At 40.9% G+C, this 22,672-nt stretch overlaps 1 protein-coding gene across 2 annotated transcripts in view; it reads right to left on the bottom strand.

The window, feature by feature from the left end:
- Positions 1 to 22,672, bottom strand: part of LOC127655044 (sushi, von Willebrand factor type A, EGF and pentraxin domain-containing protein 1-like) — a 105,891-nt gene that overhangs the window by 70,815 nt on the left and 12,404 nt on the right. For both annotated transcript variants that reach the window (XM_052142640.1, XM_052142648.1), the window contains exons 2-3: positions 4,848 to 5,103; positions 2,919 to 3,095 (exon numbers count right to left, since the gene is read on the bottom strand). In XM_052142640.1, the coding sequence (XP_051998600.1) occupies positions 2,919 to 3,095; positions 4,848 to 5,103 (433 nt within the window). The remainder of the gene's footprint in view (positions 1 to 2,918; positions 3,096 to 4,847; positions 5,104 to 22,672) is intronic.

The raw sequence follows: 22,672 nt of genomic DNA, 5'->3' as shown, positions 1-22,672 counted from the left end.
CACAGGGCAAGGATAGGTTCAGGTGGTCTGGGGGCTGGCCACTGGACAGGGACCGGGTCAGGGGGCCTGGGAAGAGGCCACAGGACAGGGACCGGGTCAAGAGGCCTCGGAGGAGGCCACAGGACAGGGACTGGGTCAGGAGGCCTCGGAGGAGGCCACAGGACAGGAACTGGGTCAGGGGGCCCGGGAGGAGGTCACAGGACAGGGGCCGGGTCAGGGAGCCTGGGAGGAGGCCACAGGACGGGAACTGGGTCAGTGGCCCTGGGAGGAGGCCTCAGGACAGGGGCCGGGTCAGGAGGCCTGGGAGGAGGCCACAGGACAGGGGCCAGGTCAGGAGGCCTGGGAGGAGGCCACAGGACGGGAACTGGGTCAGGGGGCCTGGGAGGAGGCCACAGGATAGGGGCCGGGTCAGGAGGCCTGGGAGGAGGCCACAGGTCAGGAACAGGGTCACAGGCCCTGGGAAGAGGCCACAGGACAGGGGCCGGGTCAGGAGGCCTGGGAGGAGGCCACAGGACAGGGGCCGGGTCAGGAGGCCTGGAAGGCTCTGAGGACGGAGCTGAGGAAGGCTCAGGAGGCGGAGCCGAGGAAGGCTCAGGAGGCGGAGCCGTAGGAGGCTCAGGAGGCTTTGGGGGCGGAGCCGTAGGAGGATCTGGAGGCGGAGCCGTAGGAGGCTCAGGAGGCTCAGGGGTGGAGCAGTAGGAGGCTCAGGAGGCTCGGGAGGCGGAGCCGTAGGAGGCTCGGGAGGCTTGAGAGGCAGAGCCCTGAAAGGCTTGAGAGGCAGAGCCCTGGAAGGCTCGAGAGGCTTGAGGGGCGGAGCCCTAGAAGACTCGAGTGACTTGAGGGGCGGAGCCCTGGGAGGCTCGAGAGGCGGAGTTCTGAAAGGCTTGGGAGGCTCGGAGGGCGGAGCTCTAGGAAGTTCGGGAGGCGGAGCTCTGGAAAGCTCGGGAGGCTCGGAGGGCGGAGCTCTAGGAAGCTCGGGAGGCGGAGCTCTGGAAAGCTCGGGAAGCTCGGGAGGCAGAGCTCTGGAAAGCTCGGGAGGCTCTGACTTTTGGACGGGCGCGACCACTGGCGCTGGCCTTTGGACGGTCGTGGCTACTGGCGCTGGCTCTTGGGCGGTCGTGGCTACTGGCGCTGGCTCTTGGGCGGTCGTGGCTACGGGCGCTGGCTCAGGCACGGTCGAGGCTACGGGCGCTGGATCAGGCATGGTCGAGGCTACGGGCGCTGGCTCAGGGACGGTCGAGGCTACGACCACTGCGGACGGCGAGGCAGGGTCCCCCCCAGCAACGCCCACCGCGAGCGGTGAGTCGCACACCAGTAGGGTCGCCACCAGGAAGTCGCGGAGGGTCCAGCCACGCGTAGCCTGTGGCAGCCGCTCCTTCAATGCTGGGTGCAGATTGCCTCTGAAGAAGACCACCAGTGAGTAGTCCGGGAAATCCGAAACACTCGCCAGCTTAAGGAAGTCGTGGATGTGGTCCTCTATAGGGCGGTCCTCTTGCCTCAAGCAGAGCAGGTGGTAATTTGCCCACTGAACTGCTGGATCCATAGCGGTCTGTCGTTCTGTTATGAATGAGGCAGCGAAGGCAGACGAGGAGATGCGGTTCCAAATGCAGTTCAACTTTTATTGATAACAAAACAAACAAGGCAGGTCCACGGAAAATACGGGAACAAATGAAAAACCCTCAATGGGGAAATAAACACAAGACTGAGGAAAAACACGGGCAGGGGAAACATTCCAGGCTAACAACAACATTCAACGACAGACAAGGACTGAACCAAAAACCAGGATATAAATACAAAAACATGGGACAAAGGGGCCAATGAACAAACAGAACACAAACTAGATGACAAGGTGATTAACAGAAACCAAAGGCAAATTAACAAGGGCAGGTGAAAACAATGAACAGTAAACACGGGGGAAAACAAGACTAAGGAGCTACAAGGGTGCCAAAAGTGAAAACTAAGGAACTACAAAAGTGACAAAAATGACAAACAAAGGGCAACGGAAAAGACAAGACAAGGTAACCGTTACAGCTATAATGTGTGGTTCTCGCTCACGGTAGGGCGCGTGATGAGTTGTGCATGGATGCCGCTGTGGATGGCGTGAAGCCTCCACGTGCTAGGTCTCCATGGTAATGCATTCGACAAGCCACATGATAAGATGCGCGGAGTGATGCGGAGGCAATTGAGATTCATCCTCCACCACCCAGATTGAGGCGAGTCACTACGCCACCACGAGGACTTAGAGCACATTGGGAATTGTGCATTCCAAATTGGGGAAGGGAAAAAAGGTGTTCTCATTGGTGGCATGTATGTTATGAAAAAAAGAATGCGATAAAGTGTGAAGGCAAGTGATGCATAATAACATTTGGTTAACACTGTGAATATAAGAAACTTCCATCACCAAACTCTGTAGAAGAAGTTCACCTGGTGTTTGTTCCAGTAACACTTTCCTAACACCTCATTACTCACTTTAATAAGGCAGTAGGATTATTTTAATGCTCATTTATAGCTCAGTATGATAGATATTTTTAATGGGACTGCACTTTAAAAATGTAAACATAAATTCATCTTAATTTACATGATGCATTGCTTTTTCTTCAAACAGTTTAATGGGGTGGACAAAATGCAGGGGTTGCCATATTAGTATTAAGTTAACTGCAAAAAATTGTTAATACAGCATATTATGTGGTATACTGTAGTATACAAAGTGATGACGGTGAATGTTTTACATCATATTTATGGGTTTGTTATGAGAACAAAATGGAAGCTTAAGCACCACTCTGACAACATACTTCAGTGTGCCATCTATTTGCTCTGTTGTTTGACATTTTCTCTGTCTCTGTGGATATTTGATGGACGTGTTCCTTCTACTTCATATCAGGAGAGGATCTGGCATTTATTTCACATTTCAGCCTTACCTGTACATTCATGCTGAAGCCCCTTTCCATAGTATCCTCTTTCACACACACAGTCATACTGCCCTGTGTGTGTACCACATTTGCAGCTGGCCATTATATCACAACAGTGCTTTCCCTCTTCACACAATGATGAACACTGGGCCAGATCCTCCTGGGTATAACTTCCAGTGGGCAGATCTGGTTGAAGAAAGAAAAACAGAGAAAAGAAAGAGGAAAAGAACGAGAAAGACAGAATGATGGAGAGAATATGACATTGAGAATATTAGACTTTTCTCTGATGCTGAAGAAAATCATTTATTAGCTTAAAAAAAAAAAGAAAGAATTTGGCCTCATAATTCATTCGTTCCTAACGCTCTAATTGAACTCCAAGCTGCTCTGGAACAGTTTGTATGAGTGTGCATTTTGGTATTGGCATCTGCTACGTTACTAACTAACTATAAATACCTTCACTTTGGCAGGAGAGGAGTTTTGTCTCCCTAAATACAAACAAATGCATTTCTCCAGATGTTAGCATTCACAAACAGGTCAAGCAACTTGTCTTGGACTAAGGATACCACAGACATGATATCACAACAGGTGAGGTGAGAATAAATAATGCCACTGCTTTATTTGGGCATATCACAACCTCCCCTTGCTCAAAAAATTTTGATCTGGTTGGATCCAGAGAGATTCTTTGTTTTATATCTCGCTGGGTTTGGTGTAGTCAGGTGATATCATTGTGAAGAAAGTGGTCGTTTGAGTTCATGTGGCTGGCTGAGCTGAGAGCTCTGATAAGCTGATCTGTTATTGCCAGACAGCCAACAGAAATAATAACACTGATTAATTTTACCAGTTTTCTGTTACATTGGAATTAAAAAGGATTCATATTTGTCAGGCTCAGGAAAAAAATTATCTGGATTGGCCATCACACCTCGTTTCCCTTTACAAAACTTCACCATGGTAATAATAGTTTCCACCAAAATACCATAGTTACTACATTTATTGTACAATAATATAGTACAATAAAACGTGGTAACTTGGCATTAGCCACCACAGAAAAAAAAAAGAAATTAATAAAAGTGTTATGAGTTTATAGTAGTAACTGTAACTATGATGTCTTTGCACAGACTAACTTACATGGTTAACTTTGTAAATTTGAGGATTGGTTTGTTTTAGATAACATATTGTTTGGATATAAAATATGTAAAAACACAGTATTTCTGTCAGTATTCCATCCAGTATTCCAGGAATATTCAGTGTTCAATACAAGTGAAGCTCATTCAAAGCATTTGTGGCATAATCTTGATTACCACACAAATGCATTTCGACTCCTCCCTCCCTCTTTATTTTTTTATTTACTTTTAAAATGCAAAACCTGGGTTACAGCGAAACACTTACAATGGAAGTGAATGGGGCCAATCCGTAAACTTTAAAATACTCAATTTTTCAATTGTATACATAATACATAAAATCACTTACTTACCTTTTCTGTGTAAAGTTAGGCCTATAGCAAATTTTACAACTTCACTGCCATGTAGATATAATGTCAACAAACCCTAAACCCCTCAAAGGACTTCAAAGCATTGCGATTTAAACAGTTTCACAGCTCAAATATTACACACGTTTTAACAGAAGAATTAATGCAAGTGCTTTTATAAAATTATAAACTTCACATTTCAACTTGAAAGCCCTCCTAAAATAAGCCTCAAACTGTGACCGCGATTATTTATTTATTTATTTATTTTATTTTTTTTAAGAACAGTAGGCCTATATATATATATATATATATATATATATATATATATATATATATATATATATATATATATATATATATATATATATATAAACAATTGTGGTAATCAACATTATGCCACAAATGCTGTCGATTTAACTTAACTTGAATTTAACCCGGAATATTCTTTAAAAGTGTTTGTGACGCATTCGCACCTTCATGAAGGGCACGTCGAGCCAGAGCTTCAAACTCAGCGAAGTTGTGCACTAGGTAGCAGTGCTGGTCTTTCGGGTGAGAGGCCATATCGTGTAGCTCACGGATGTTCCCCTGCCAGATGCCCAGGGTGAAAATCTCCACGCCTCTCTGCCGCAGGGCCGCTGCCACGGGCCGTGGGTCTCCGCCATTGGAATAGCCGTCAGTGATGAGGAAGATCACCTTCGTCGCGTTCTCCCGCGAGTGCCGCAATATTTGCTGTAAGTTATAAACAGAAACAGAGATATTCATTGTGTTGAACTGCAATGCAGGTGGCTACCAACTTTTTTGTCAGCCGAAAACCTTCGACCTAAATGATTTATTTGAAGTACCCACTGATATTTTAAGTAATGCTAACCTTTAGAAATATTATTAATTTTACAACTTTGCATTTAAATTTTTTTATTATTTTATCTTTGAATTAACCTTTATTACATCTAGTGTCCTTATATTTATATATTTAATTTCATTTAATTCATCATTGCCATTTCTATCCCAATCAGAGATTGCAGTACATTCAGTTTGCTAAAATTCACACATGCACGCACGCACGTATGGAGGATTCTCCATAGACATAATTAATTTTATACTGTATGAACTATAGATTCTATCCCCTAACCCAAACGCCTAACCTCACCTATTGCGTTTCTTGACTACTGGTTAAACAGTGCCAGGTTTATGAAAGTTTTTATGAACCATACATTATAGCGACCAGGAGGAGGTTACCCCATGGGACTCTGGGCCAATTTGGTTGCTTAGGAGACCTGGCTGGAGTCACTCAGCACACCCTGGATTCGAACTGGTGACTCCAGGTGATACTCGCTAAGCTACCCAGGCCCCCTGGGACCAAACATTTTGGGGTCATGGGTGTTGAGGTCACAAATATAATGGTCCTCTTTGCTCCTTTAATATAGTTAAGGCACTGAATGTAATACATTTCTGAAAGAACGCTTGAAACACGATAACATTTTTGGTTTTAAAAGATACAAGTATTTTTAAAGTTCACAGAGTACAAGACAAAATCTTTTTGGTGCTGTATCAAAGAAAAGATTAATATAATTTTAATTTCTTTTCATCATTGGTGTATCTGTAAAATTACATGACTGTGCCAGCTGGCTAGCAAAAAGAAAATACACAAAATTATTTACTGCTCTCAAGTTGTCCCCTCATTGTTTCTTCCTCCTTGTAGAATCTTTATACAAAATATTTTCTTCAAGAATCCTAAAGCTGCTCTGTTTATATTGATCACTGCTGTCAAGGTCCAAAGTAAAATAAAATAAAAATACCATAAAAGTAGTACATACAACACATAGCTTTGTATGGCCCCAGAAAGCTTGGAATATAGTGCACATATGGACTTCTGTTATGTCTTTATACTGAACCTTTTATTACACTTTATAGTATTTGTCCTTTTTGAAGCTTGACAGCTCCTGCTCACAATAACCTGTTATTCTATGGAACAGAGCTGCTTAAAATATATATTTTTATGTTCCAAAAAAATTAAAATAAAACAGCATATGGGTTTTGAACAACATAAGGGTGAGTAAATGAGTGAGTAAAAGGACATTTTCCATTTTTAGGTGAATTACTCTGTTAACTGGTGGCTTATCCTCAAAACCAAATGGTCTCTTTTAAAAGACTATTAGGTGATGCTGTACAAAATTCAGAGTTAAATACATAAAGAAATTATTTAGAAAATCTTATTTTGGTTTAAATATTATTATTACCTAATAATATTTGCATTACAAATATGACACTGTCCTTGCCACATAATAAAAACTCAGTTGAAGCCACAAGTCACAGTCTAACCATGTTCTAGTTTTAATCTGATGGTGAAAACACTCTAGTTTGTGTTATAGATACATTTTGTTAGACAATATCAAGTTAATTTTCCAGATAACCACATTCATTCAATTCCTTTACAATATTCACACATTTGCTCTTTGTCTTAAACCTGATATGCTGAAAACGGTTCTGTTAACGTTTTCACGTTCAAAATTATGAATGACATACAAATCACGTACTTTATGTGACATATTTTTAATTCAAAACTGCAAATTTCGCCAAATGGTGAATAGTTTGCACCACTGGAAATTACTGTTATTTCAGTCATAAAATAGTGGGCAAATATTGCATGTTTAGTTAGAAACTTACATCTTACGTGACACAAACACTCCTGAACTTCTTGCTGATGCACGGCACTGGAATAATCCACAAGGTTCCCACTTAGCTTCTTAAACTTGAGTCCTGCCTTCATCGATTTGATTGGCTCAAATGACACTGACGAGCAGTGTTAGACTACTGAGCGTAGTAAAAATAAATCTTTTTTAAACCATTATTTTATTCTTGCACCAACTTAAAGGTGCAATGTCACAATTTTCATGTAATAATGTTTTTTTGCCAATGTGTGAACGGCTTGTAACGCAACTTAAAAATACAAGCCCTTCCCGGACTTCCTAGGTTGCCTATTAAAGCCTGTAGACTGATTTTCATGTGAAGGGAGCGGGTTGCTTTTGCCGGGAAAATCCAAAGGATGTGACGTTTATGCATGCTCCCGAGAGCCTTGCCTCTCTTCGCGTCAACAGACCGTCTGCAACACTAGGTAATGTTATCTTAGAAATGGATTCCAGCAAATGGCCAGCTCCCAGCACAACACCGACTCCTACACAAACTCAGAGTAAGCCAAAAAAAAAATTATGTATCTACTGAATCCCATCTGTTACGATCCCTGGTTGTCTGCCCCGTGTTTTTCGTGTCACCGCCACCATCACCATGTTCCAGTCGTTTGTAATCATCCTGTCCTTGTGTATTTAAACAATACTGTTTCCCCATTCCCTTGTTGTTCATTGTCTCAACTGTTGTGATGTCGCTGATGTTCCCGTGTTCCGATGTTCGCTCCCATGCCTGTCTTCCCGTGTTCATTCCTGCCGTGTTTTCCCAGTTCGTGTGCCCATGAATGTTGTACGTGTTCTTAAGGTTTATGAAGGTTAATGTTTCCACTGTTTCTATGTTCGCTCTGTTGCCTGTCCTGCCGTGTTTTCTTAGTTCCGTGTTCCTCCGTGGTTGTTTCTTATGTTTATATTTTGGTTATCCCCTGGTGGATGTTTTGTTTGTTCCCAGTGTTTTGTCTTATTCTGTGTTTTCGTGTTTATTTAATAAAAGAACCTGCAAGTAGATCCTCGCCCCTCGACTGCCTTCACCTGCTCGTCTGCAGGTCATAACACCATCTAACTAATCGGAAACGTGATCGTGGTCGAGCGAAAACTAGAGTGAACATCAGCAGGGCAACCAGGTTTTGGAGATCAAAACCGACCCTGAATTAGTGTTCTTCTTATTGGACAGGTAAGCTTACATAAATGCAAAGTGTGTAAAATATCACGCCATAAGGATTGATCTGTGTAATTTTAGCTAAACTACAATAACACATGAAATGAATGCTATAGATAATGTTCAAGATAATGCAAAAAGACCCATTCATTAGTGTAATGTAACGTAAAAATATTTACATTCTATTATTATAAAACAATAGCTCATCGATATATCAAAATGACAGTTGTAATGGAATCACATCAATATTGAATTGAGTCAACATATATATAATGTACAGTCTATTTTATAAATAGCTACAGTCATCATCCACCAACTTTAGCTAACAGCTATTGATAAAGCTTTCTAGCTAGCTAACGCCGACATAGGCTATCGTATAAATGCAGTCAATGTATCATGCAAAGAAAATGTATTACTTCAAACTACAGTCTCGCATTGTCAGACCTATATCCACACTTTGTTTTAGCCTTGTTCCAGCACTGGAGTATAAAATATAATATACATTCTCAAAGGTTGTAGTAAAACAATCATAACTGTGTAATTTTAATGCAGTTGAATCACGTTCAGTCTATTTGCACGTTATGTCATTGTTTTGGCTGATGCTCGCATCACGTCCTTATGGAGTGTGAGCATGAGCCCGATCATAAGCAACAGGTAGCTGGCTGCAGTTCACTTAACGGCCACAGGTGTCATTAATAACAAAGGTTTCAGAATCTTAGGTTGCCTTCACACTTGTAGTTCGGGTCTCTTGGTCCGGGCCAAAAATTAAAATGATACATTTAGTCCTTGTTCGCTTAGCGTTCACACTGGCATTTTTAACAACGACCTAACGATACAAAACCAAAAGCATCATGAAAAAGTCACAACCTGATTAGACAGCTTTTATGATGTATTTTTATTTATTTGAGATATAGTTCTTATATATTGTTATTTACACAGGGCAAATATACTATTTATAAAATCTACTTTTATTACGTATCGTATTTTAATGGAGATATAATTTATTACAGCTGACAGTTACGTCAAAAAACTTGAAAATCAACCATACCGAGATAAACTGAAATGGGCTTTTTAACACTTCTGTGTACAAATTTGAAGTCTGTTTATTGGATAAATACGGGTAAACATCATAATATGTGACTATGTATTACTTTACGGAGAGTTTACGACCTACTAGTTAAGTCTTGACTTAAGAACAGGTAGTACAACCAAATTAAGCTCTGACTTAGTTACAAACAACTAGTAGTTACTAAGCCTTTAGTGTGAACTTTACATCCAACTTACGCACAGCTGGTGCAACCCTACCCAGGTAGGTATAAATTCCCAGTCAGAGTTCACTGGGGAATGTTGGGCATTGTCCTGTGACCCGAATCTATGACATAGTAACAACAACCACGAACCACGTTTACTCTCTTTGTTTAAGCAATATCACACGAGCAAGAGTGCGAAATGGCCCTACATCGGCACTGCTGTGATTCGGCCACAGGCCGAGTGCAGTAGGTAATTACAGCATTGCTGATGTAGGGCCATATAGCATGATTGCGAGTGTGATATTGCTTATATAACAGTTCAATGAACAAGTACATCTAAAAAAAAAAAAAAAATAGGAAAAACTGAGTACGGTCATAAAAATGCATTTGTGTATGGAACTACTTTATTACACGACCGATCAGAATCTGCCGTTGCTGGTTCAAAACAAATGATGCGTCTAAGACTCATTCAGTAATTTAAAAAGTTAAGTTCAGAAATAGTATCACGGCTTGTGCTGTTTCTAACAAGTTATTCGATAAACAAGAATAGACGGATGGAAGAGAGAGAGAGAGAGAGAGAGAGAGAGAGAGAGAGAGAGAAAATGCAATCACCTGTTGCCACACCCAATCAGAGATGCTTACAGCTTTCTGAAGGTCAGCTTTCTCAGTGGAATATATAGACATCCAAGCAGGGTATTCCTCTATATTCCTGGGTAGCCTGTGCGCAAATGTCATTCACTATAGAAACAGCGATGTCCTCCGCCATTTTAAACAGTATGTATCCAATGTGGAAACTCATGGATCGCTGTTCTATGTAAACAATGACTAACGGATTCACTTTACGTCACCGACTGTCTCATACACACAAAAATTTTCTTTTGCCACCACCTGCTGGCTAACATATGTAATTTCAAAAATAAAGATAGTATCACCTAACACATATGCACTGCTCTTACACTTTAATATAGGATGACGAACACAAGCAGAGTGATACACACAGTGAAGCGTCTGAGTGCTGATGCTGTCAGACCATCAGTGCTCATGGAACGTCTCTCGTCCAATCAGATTCGAGGATCGGAACTAACTGTGGTATATATGCGGCCTCGTGCCTGCGGCCGAATCACAGAAGTGCTGATGTAGGGCTATATAGCAAGATTACGAGTCTGATATTGCTTAAGTGTAATATAGACAAAATGCAATTACCCTGCCTCCTTATTTTAGCCAATGTAATATAATATTTTGCTTACAAGATACATAAAACTATAACTGAACTGCTGTTATATGTAAAATAAGTTATACATTTAAACAAAGAATATAACATTTGTTACCCATTAGCGTTGTGTGTATTAAATAATTTACTATATAAAGTTAAGACCAGAGTGAACATGTTGCTGTGTATAGAACATGTCTGAGCATGTTTGAACATATTGAACAGATGGGAAGTCGAAAAGATGAAGGAAGAAGATCAGAGAGATAAAATGGCTTAAAGAGTTAGATTTATGTCCCAGGTGCAAGATGATGGCTGCATAGAGTTGAATTCAAGGTCAAAGACTTTAGACGCAGTTGCAGTGGGGAGTCATCTAGGAAAAAACAACTGGGAAATTACCGAGAGGCATGTCATCTATAAAAGACTGTTGCACTGATAAATACTTGAGATGCTGCTTTGTTTTGAATAGTATCTCTGACGCTAAAGATGCCAAGCTGATGTTGCCTATTGAGGTTTTGATTTTTGAGTTTGTGAGCCTGAACATACCACAAAGAGTCTTCTGTTCAATTTGTAAGTATGTTTGTAGATACTTGTAATCTAGGCCAGATTTGACTTCCTTTAACTAACCTGAGAATAATACAAACAAGGTAAAAGGTGTTAGGTTACGCACCGAATAACAATATATATATATATATATATATATATATACACCGTATATTCGTATATATACACCGTATATTCGTATATATAAACAAGCTCAATCTAAGCACAAAGAAAACCTTTTTAACGTACAGTTTAAAGAGCAGCCTGACTTGTGGTTCTTTGCTGTGTTTGTTTTGAATCTGAGATCTGCTCAGCTCCCGAGGCATTATGGGATAGTAAAGTGTCCAGTGGATGCATACTTCAGAATTTCTGAGGATGCAGTTGATCATCCAGGTATTTTTCTTCAACTGTTTTATAATTAGGCCTGCTATTCATATTCAGACGTAGTCTACTTCTCCTGCCACATACTGTTTTTGGCTTACTGTATGCATATTCGGACATGTGGACAGTGTGTAGTTATTATATAAACCTACACATGGCATACTTAGTCTCTGCATATAAAGCTGAAAACACAATATGAAAACACAACAAGTATGGCTCATGTAAGGTCACATTTAAGTCTAAATAAGAATTGGCCATGTATGCAGCACATAACTTGTAATAATAATAAACTTTATTTTTATAAAGCGCCTTGAAAGGCGGCTTCTCAAGGCGCTTTACATGGAGAGAAAAAAACATGATATAAGAATAAAGAGCATGAAAGAAAAAGATATACAGAATATAAACATGCAAGTTGTTAGAATTAATAATAAATGAATCCTTTTATTATTTTAATAAAAGCATTAAATAAACTCAGGGTCCGTGCTTGTCGAATATCAGCTTGTGGCGAGATCTACAGTTAAGGAGCATAGGTAGAAAAAGCCCTATCACACATAGAGCATTAATGGGTCTGATGGACAGCGAGGAGACCAGATTTGGAGGAGTGAGAATTTAAAGAGTTAAAAGCTGAGTTAAAATCTAAACATGCGTTAGATTGACGTCTTGGCCATTGTGCCATGTCTCAATAGTTTTTCAGCACCTTGCGCAGAAGCTACGCATTTTTAAGACACCATGTCAAGTAAAAAACAATTTTTAAAACACCTTGAGTTACCTGTATTCTGTTTCATTCGTTGCACTGTGGCTAGTTTCTTTTTATACCGGAACATAGTCGTTCTGAGTGGCCTCTAAGGCAACATAATGAAGCATAATTCTAAAAACTAGTTTTTGACAGCATTATTGCCAAAATAGTACCACAACTATTAGCTCTCACACATAGCAAACAGATTCACAAGTACCAGAGGTGGGAGCAAGTCACACATGTTCAAGTCACAGGCAAGTCTCAAGTCGTAACCATCAAGTCTCGAGTCAAGTCTCAAATGCAGTGCAGACATTCAAGTCAATTCGAGTGAAGCCACAGTACTAAAATAAATAGAGGTTAATTTTTTTAATAAATATGTATTTTTGCTCTGAAAAGATGAACTTATACATATCTTTACATTTATTTTTTATATGAATTGTATAACACACACACACAGGGCTGGACCGGTAATCTGGCATAACAGGCATTTTCCCGGTGGGCCGACGCACTTTGGGGCAGATCAGGGGCGGACTGGCCATGAGAGAACCGAGTGGGCAGTTGTAGGCCTATTGGCCGCGAAACATGATGAATGGGCCGCGATAATCTAAAATGAGCCGGAGCGGTATGCAGAACGGACCACAAAACGGCGCCGCGATATGCATGCAAGGACAGCGAACACCCTTAACTACTTTTGTCTCGTCCACCGCCCCCTTAAATACGTTTTAGCCAGTTGCCATGTAAAATCCTGGCCTGATTTCTCTTTCCAGCCCTACACACACACATATATATATATATATATATATAATTTGATATAGATATTAGAAAATTTGTCGCACTCAAAAACATGAGATTAATTGTGAATCATTTAAATTTATTGACAACCCTCAAACATTTGAACAATAATTTTACATATTAATCTTTCTGGATAATGAAATTATTTACTTACCTTTCCTTGTGGTTTTTGAAATGTCTGATGAAATTCGAGGTTGTGGTGGTTGTATCCGATATTTTTGCGTTGCATATTTTGGCATGGTCCAATTCGAAATCTTTATATCCAAAGGAGATTATTTTGGGAACTCAACAATCATTTGTAATTTTGGCATGTTGTTTGCGCAATGTTAACTGCGCAGATGCAGATCAGTGGTGCTGGCGGGCTTACATTTTTGCACATTAATTTGATGTTGCAATAATTTTAAACACATTTCATTACTGTTTAAAATAAGTTATTGAAAATAATAATAATAAAAAACATTGTCGAGTCACGACATAATAATGATTTTCTTCATTTAGTCAAGCAAGTCACAAGACCTTAAATTTGCAACTCGAGTCCCCCACCTCGGACAAGTACAGAACAATACACTCAGAATAAAAAAAATTAATAAGCCTAATTACATTTTAACAGCTGCAGTGCATTCTGATAAAATGCTACATGCTGCCCTGGACATCATAATGTGTTACTCTTGCATAGAAAATGAATTAATGGTGTCATGTTCTGTCACTTACAAATTACATCAAACGTCATTTGTTCTAACTTGTTTTGTTCTTGACTTCTGGTGAAATACGTCTTTAGGTGGCATATTAGAATGTATGTGAATTAGATTTGAGAGTTATGACAGAAGATTTCCAGCAAACAAGAACAAGCATTCTTTATACAAAGCTTTCATATGGTTTCATAATACTGGAATATAGGGCACAAGTTGTAAAGACAACTTCAATGGTACTTTTTCAGAGCTTGACAGCCTCTTTTCCCATTTACTTCCATTGTATGAAAAAGAGCAGCCAGGAAATTCTGCATAATAGGGCTGCATTGATACTGTAAAATATTGATATATCACAATACTTTTAATCATGATGTTGTATGGATACTTTAGATCCATGTATTAATATTTATATGAAACTATTTGTTTATTCATATCATGTAAACATACAACAAATGTTAGCAAACTGTTACTTCCAAATCAATATAATGAGCTCACCAAGAGACAAAAATGTAAAGTTTGGAGTTACATGCTCTTCATAAGACATCAGTATATAACTGAAATATACCCAAATTAATTGTAATTGAAATTGTAATTGTAATTGATTCGTAATCTAATCAAATTATGATATTGTGATGTATTGGAATATATTGAGTCCTGACATGTGTATTGCAGTACGTATCATGCCGTGAGGTGACCCAGCCCTACTGCCTAATATGTTTAATGTTATAAATTAAACAGTAATGGAACGATATGAAGGTGAATAAATTATTTAATTCTTTGGTGAAAAATGTATCTTTGATAGAATTTGTGTGTGTGTGTGTGTGTGTGTGTGTGTGTGTGTGTGTGTGTGTGTGTGTGTGTGTGTGTTAACTGCCTCATATCGACATTCCTATACATCAAAATATCCCTACAAACAGAGCAATAATTCTTATAGAGTAATGTCCTCCTTCTCTCTGGAACCATTACATACCCAGCAAAACACCAAAACATGGCTACATTTTACACTCACTCAAGCATACGCATAGTCTTTTTATGACTAAATGTATTTATTAATTAGGAGGCTTGATTAAAGATCAGAGAGAATATGTCTATATTTTCGCATGGGTGTTCTTAGTGAAACACAATTTGCTGTCTCATTTCTTTATACAGAATGAGAGAGAGGAGAATTTGTGTGTGTGTGTGTTTGGGGGGGCAGGTTTGGGTGGTTGACAACAAGGATATTATGCTATTAATGTGGTTTAAGAGGACATTTTTAGTGTCCCCATAATTCAAATTGCTTAAAAATACTTGTTCTGTTTTTTTGAACAAGTAAAAATGCAGAAGTTTTTTGTGAGGGTTAGGTTTAGGGTTAGGTTTAGGGGATAGAATCTATAGTTCGAACAGTATAAAAATCATTGTTTATGGAGAGTTCTCATAAGGATAGCCACACAAATGCTTGTGTATGTGTGTGTGCAGGCACGTGCATATATCGAAGGGGGCTTGAGCACCTGCCCTTTTACTTCCTTTAGAAAAAGTGCCTTTTTTTCCTGGTGTGCTTTTTATATATACATGTATATATATATATTCCTGTTTGCGGAGAGCTTCCCTGTCAAACAAATGTATTTATTGAATAAAAAATCTAAATATCATGTCGGTAAATGAGACTTTGTCGAGTTCTGCAGTGGAGCACACATCCGCACATCAGACAAATTACAGACAGGCAGACAGCAGCCCCTTCCAGCTCCGATCCCAGTTGTGTTTTTCTTGGCATGTGTGGAATTGAGTAGTGATGAACAAAAGACTAAGGTACCAGTGCCTCGACTTTACAGCTAATTAGCTCATTTGGCAGATGCATTTATCCAAAGTGACTTTGGATAAATGCATCTGCCAAATGCATAAATGTAAATGTATTTGTCTTTTGGCTAATTAGCTGTAAAGTCGAGGCACTGGTACCTTAGTCTTTTGTTCATCACTACTCATCACTACAGAGCCCTTATTACAGGGACAATCCAACCTGGAGTTAAGTGCCTTGCTCAAGGACACAATGGTGGTGGCTGTGGGGATTGAACCGACAACCTTTTGCTTAACAGTTTAGTGATTTAGCCCACTACGCCACCACCACTCATATACAAATATAGTTAACTTGTGTCTTGCTAACATGTATAGCTCATGAGCTACTAGCTAGTGTAATAAGTTAGCTTAAGTTTAGATAAATATATCATGACCATACAGGCTAATGTACTGCACTTAATGGAGACACTACAGGTGAATACAGTAAAATTTGTCTCTAATAATGTCATCACAATCGCCACATTGGTATGCCAATATATACTTATATAATAAATACTTGAAACTAGTATCATAGATAACATGCTCATTGTGGCATAGTTTCCTTTGCTGTTGCCTGCTCTTGTGATAAACATAATGAATACTAAAGAAGACCATGGTCTGTGTGAACTGATTATTTTTTAGAAAAATGTGTGTGTGTGTGTGTGTGTACAGTTAGTGCTAATCCAATTTAACACACACACACTGTTTTCCTTTGCCAGTGAGCATCCATTTTAATATCTTCTCTAAAACTTTTATTGAGCACTCTTTACTCTGGTAGTGACATCTTTTCTAATTGAGGCCAGGCAATGGACAAGACCAAGTGAAGGATTGACTGAAAAGAAAGCAGCATTAGTCTTTATTGTCTAATTGGCTTCAATTCAAGCATCTCAGACAGGCGCAATAATTACAAAGCCTGGAGCCTGGCCTACACATCCAATTAAACCACATAGTCTTGAATGCACACACCTCAGTTCTAGAACTTGCCGTGCAAGAGGTGCCCCGCTGCCACAGTCAAAGAATCCCAACCCCACAGTCTCCCCTATACCCACAAAGACTCAGACACAAATATACAGATACCGCCGACTGTCACCACAGTGACGTCACTGTGGTTGGGCCCCAAGGGAGTTGGTGCATGGGCTAAAACAGGGTGTGATTGTGGCCATTTATAAGGCGGCAGCTCAAAAACACTAAAGGCGTGAGGGTGTTTAGATATGAGTCAGAGGTGGTAATGGGACACAAACATGTCTGCACATCATTAGAGGAGGGCAGACAACTGTCAGAGATCACAGAAATAGTAGAAAGAAAATGGCTACTGATGCTCTGAGATGTGTAATTTGACACACTTATTATCAACCACATATACTGTGTTTGCACCCACATAATTACACAGTACTTTAGTCATTCCTACACAATATAAACCCACTAAATTTTTATACACAAACATACACACATCTTGTCTCCCATCAAAACAGTGGTAAATGTCTTGCATTAGTGGCTAATCTAATTAGCTCAGTTAACAGTTTATATATATATATATATATATATATATATATATATATATGTAATTCAGTCAATCATAGCGCTGTGGGTATATGAACAGCAGAACCATTTTTCAAGCCTCTCCTTAATCGTAAACTCTGCTCTGCAGTTGAGAGTTGAAGCTGCATTTTGGTACTTGTCATTGTGTTTTTTTAAAGTGTGATTGTGTTTGTGTGTGTTTATGCAAGTATGATTAACATGCAGCAGTAAATTCTATTGTATCATAAGCAGTACGTTTACATGCACAGTTTTAATTGCGCTACAGTGGGTTTTTGCATAGTCAAGCGTTTTTATCTGTCTGTTAGAGTATACATGACACAAAGTGTCTTTAAATATTTAAAGCAAGGAAGCTGATTCCAACTGGTCTTGTTTTTCATCTTTCCATGTATTTAATTATGTTCTGCTGCAACAACGTGAATGCATCCCATCCAAAAATGTATGTTCTTAATTCCTAGCATTCCCTATGATACCTTTTCCTTTTCTGTGCTGCGTTTGTGTCACCTATATCTTTCGAAGTATGTGCACAACGAAAAGGCAAATTGTGGTTCAATTCATGTGTATATCAAAGAGCAATACTTTGGGCCGGTTGCACCAGCCATACATCAGCGTTTTCACACCTGGCTCATTTGGAGCGTTTGATTCGGAACCTGGTGCGCTTTCTCCCTTGGTTTGGTTCATTTAGGCAGATATGAACACGACAATCACTCTCGGATCCACATCAAAATAATCGATCCGAGACCTCCTGAACTCTGGAGCAGTTTGCTTGTGGTGACAAAGGCAAACCGACCCAATGGGCTAAAGCACCAAATAGTATTCCTATAAAAACCTTGAACATAACTGATGGATCTGTGGAGAACAAATCTGTAGGTCAGCATGTTGCTGTAATTCATAATCAAAATGTGGATAGAGCCTTTTGGCACTATATTAGACATAATTGCACATTTAAAATAGCAGTTACTTTATAATTCCTGAGGTAAATAGTACAATCACTTCTTTCTTTGAGATGGCAGCAAAACAAACACAGGTAGGATGACGTTAGGATGAAGGAGATGGCGGGCGAGTTGTGACTTATGACGAGAGCGCACGTCACCTTGGTGATTTATGTACCAATGCCTGAGCAGATCAAGACGTGCTTGCCCCGAATCAGCAGGAGAAACCTCCGCAGGGCAAGGAATACAGCCAGCAACTCTAGACAGCTGATGTGCGAACGCAGCGAGGGCCGTCTCCAGGAGCCAGCTGCTGCGTGCCCATTGCACACAGGGCTCCAACCCTGTTTTGAGGCGTCTGTGGTGACCAGAACACGTTGGAACACTTGCTTTAGGGGGACTCCTGTCCGCAGAGAACAGAGGTCCGTCCAGGGGTTGAAAGTCTGGTGGCAGGTGGGGGTGATGAACACATGGTGCGTGCCGTGACGCCATGCCCATCTCGGGACTCGAGTCAGGAGGCAGTGCTGAAGCGGTCTCATATGTATCAACCCCAGTGGTGCAACCACTGCGGAGGATACCATATGCCCCAGGAGCATCGTGAATTGTTTTAGAGGAACCACTGTGCCTGGCTTGAACAAGGTGAGGCATTTCAGCATTGACTTCACGTGCTCGTTGGTGAGGTGCGCTGTCATTGAGACTGAGTCTAACTCCATACCGAGAAAAGAGAACCAGGGTGCTCTGAACCAGGGTGAGCTTTTCCCAGTTGACCTGAATCCCTAGACGGCTGAGGTGCCTGAGCACCTGGTCCCTGTGGGCGCACAGTAACTCTCCAGAGTGGGCAAGGATGAGCCAGTCGTCGAGGTAATTGAGTATGCGGATGCCCACTTCCCTTAGCGGGGCAAGGGCTGTCTCTGCGACCTTCGTGAAGACGCTAGGGGACAGGGACATGCCGAAGGGGAGGACCATGTACTGATATGCCTGGCCATCGAACGCAAACCGTAGGAAGGGTTGGTGTCGAGGCAATATAGAGACGTGGAAGTACGCGTCCTTCACGTCTACCACTGCGAACCAGTCTTGATGCCGGACGCAAGTTAGAATGTGTCTTAGCGTGAGCATTTTGAACGGGAGTTTGTGCAAGGCCCGGTTGAAAACTTGCAAGTCCAAGATCTGTCGTATGTCGCCGCCTTTCTTGGGTATGATGAATTAAGGCCTGTAGAAACCCTTCTTCATCCCAGCTGGAAGAACAGGCTCCATCGCGTCTTTAAGTAAAAGGGTCGCGATCTCCGCATGCACCGACATAAAGCGGACGCCGGCGAAAGGGGAAGGGGGCCTGGTAAACTGAATCGCGTAGACGAGTTGGATGGTCTTTGCCAACCAGCCACGTGTCCAAGCTCCGTGCGAGGGGCACTAAGGGGACAATCGTTTTCGATGTACCTGGCGAGGCTTCGCAGCGGTGCGGGTTAGTGACTGAGGAGGAGGTCCCGTGTAGGCGTCCTCTGAACTCGTCAGAACCAGCTGGCCGGAGGGCAGCAGTCATGGGTCCAGAGGCATCAATCCCATGGGAAGAAGAAGCAACGCGGGAGGTGGCTGGAGTGGCGTTCCTCTTTAAGAAGGAAAGCCGCAACTGCAACATTGCCATGGTGAGGTTCTCGCAGTGAGTACACGAACCATCCACAAATGCTGCCTCGAAATTGACCGCATCCAGGAACTACACAGGGGCGGAAGGGCATCTTTTTAAAGATGCGTCATGAAAAGGACGTTCAACGCCGCTGTGTATTGCTCTTTTATAGAAAATAAACTCTTAAGAAATATTCTCTATTAGAAGCACTGTCGAAGCGGCCAGAGGCAAAGCTGCACTGCCATGCAGAGGAGAAAGCCACTGATATGCGCCATAGATCCAACAGCATACGCTCTATAGAGATGAGTGAAACAGTTAGTGACTGCAGCTCGCTGATCACACAACCACTCGGCTCCGAAAAAAAAATCAGAATGGACAGACGTATGATTCCCTCCTTTTATACCCTTATGTCGGGGGGAGGGACATGCACATTTCTCATTGGCCTTTTCTCAATTTCAGAGATGCGCGAGGCTCTCAAGAGAGACCCCTAGTGTCGCTTCTTCGACACAACGTTGAAGTGAGCAACAGACGGGGAACTGTTTTTTGAAGAGGCAATGGGAGCTGAGCAGGGAATAATTTCCTCATTTTTGGTGAGCACATGCAACACCTTGTAATTGTCTACAGGCTATATATCTAGTAATGTCCATGTCTGGCTCACCATGTCTGCTCGGAATCTCACATTCTTTGATCATTGAGCCCTTCACAGCACTCAGACACCCCTTACACCCCTTATCCAAATAGAAACCTAAACAATATAAATCTGGATGTGGTCTAATTCTTGTAATTCTTTTTATGAAATGTTTACTATAGATATAAACCATTGTTTGATTTTGCACATGGGAGACTCCCAGTGTGTGCCTGAAATTGATATGACTTCCACTGTACACTAGTACTGTACTTATTTTCTCCTTTGGTTCTGCTTGAGCGAATACAATTGGTTTAATTTCCCCAACATGTCAGACACACTTGGCCAGCTACATCTCGTTTAGACAGACAGACACAGAGACAGTTAGGCTGACGGATGGGGTATACAGCTAATGACTGTTGGAAATCCCAAGATCCTTATTAGAGTTCTCTCTCTGTGAAGTGAACTGAAGTGGATGTTCACGTGTGTGTGGATGGATGTGGGTGCGTGTTTGTAGATGAATGGAGTTTGTACAAAGAGAGCATAATTGGTCTGGATAAAACATTAGGGTGCAGGGTTTGCAGAGCACGGTTAGTGGTTTCTGTCAAAACAGTATTTATCAACCCATGGAGAGTGAGGTGGCAGAGGAAATCATTTTTAAAAGAGAAAAGGGCCCTCATCAAACACAAGGTAAAATTTGGTCTCTACAGTCCTCTGATGGGACAGTGGCCTACAAGGAATAGTAGAACAGTTATGCACAAGCAAAACTAGCAATATGGATTTGGTCTGATAAATTGTATCTCTATTCCCCATGCTAGAGAATAAAGGAGACATTATCTGAATGCTTTTACAAAAATGTATTGTGACATTCCCTGTAATTGGAGGCAGATTAGTAATAAAATAGATTAATGTGAAACCAAACAAGCCTCATCAATATAACCAGACTCTTGGCCTACTAGATGAGAAGAGGTGAAGGCAAAAAACCAAAAGCCACCAAAAAGATGTCAGTTGAAAAGATATTTGTTTTTCATTTTCGACTTAAGAGTTGTGGTCAAAATAATCAATAGAATTAATTTTGCCTTGTTTACTTGAGTAAATGCTTTATCAAACCACAGTTTGATATAATGACTTTTTTGAGGAAGACACAAGGGTAGAACTTACAGATGAATTAATTAATAAGAAACCAATAAAACACAGTTTGATTAAATTTCAATGGTGTACTTTAGGCATTTGCAATAAGGTTTTTGTTGGTTTTATAATACTAAAGTCAAGTACCAAGTCAAATATGCGAGGTCCGCTGTGGTGACCCCTAACCGGAGCAGCAGAAAGAAGAGGAAGATAATACTAAATGCATTTCTGGAAGTTTAGGTTAAAGGGGCACCAAAAATTGGTGACCAAAAACCATTGCTTTTGCACAAAACAAAGTATGCGAACAATCTTACAGATGTAAGTTTTCCCCAGCTCACTACAAACTCAGCTCAGCGGTTTGTTCATGTTGACAGATCTTAACTGACTGAACAACGTATCCGGAATTAGCTGTCAGCCTCAAGGCAGGTGGTTAGCATCTAGCTGATATCATGAAGCCCTCTTTAAGACAATCTCTTAAGGTACTCATGGCAAAGTTCTTCTACGTTCTTCACTCAGCTCAGCAACGGTAAACTTTGCAAGCATTCAGACATAGGCCGCAGGCGTTTAGAGAATTTAAATTTGAGGACACAAGACTATATTTAAAATTATAACTAATGTGACAGTGTGTTATCAATGACTTCATGTCTCATTCTATGAGTTGAATTCACATGAGATCAGTAAAAGAAGCTGTTTTAACTACTCCAAGATAATTTAAAGTAATATATATGCAGTGGATAATGTGTAATTTATCATATTTATATTCTTCATTCATGGCACTAATGTGCTAACACACTCTACGCAGCTATAATATACACAAGTTACACTCTTTTATTGTAATTTATGATAACATTAACACTACTGCAACAGGGGTGGAGCTAGGGGGTCAGGCTTCGGTCCATGGTTTGGCCAACCCACTCGCAATGCATAGACTCTATGCATGGTCACTTTCACGTTTAGCCTCAGGGGCACTCTTACTTCTGGTGCATCGGCGGAAACTATTTCTTTCTACGCTGTTTAATGCTGTTGAGACGACTCGAGGGAAAATGACTTTTCGCATGCCTTATTTACACAAGTTTCTGCGGGTGACATTGGACAATATCCATTGCACATTGAGACATAGAGCTTTTGCTCCATCCAGTAAAAGGATGAAGGGGTTTAACAACGTGTATTTTAAGTTATCGACCACAATGAGGGTGGATATTCACAAGCCATAGACTA

The sequence above is a fragment of the Xyrauchen texanus genome, chromosome 2 (genome assembly GCF_025860055.1).
Source record: "Xyrauchen texanus isolate HMW12.3.18 chromosome 2, RBS_HiC_50CHRs, whole genome shotgun sequence".
Lineage (NCBI taxonomy): Eukaryota > Metazoa > Chordata > Actinopteri > Cypriniformes > Catostomidae > Xyrauchen > Xyrauchen texanus.
Note: the sequence above shows the minus strand (reverse complement) of the source record. Positions and strands in the feature narration are given on the sequence as shown.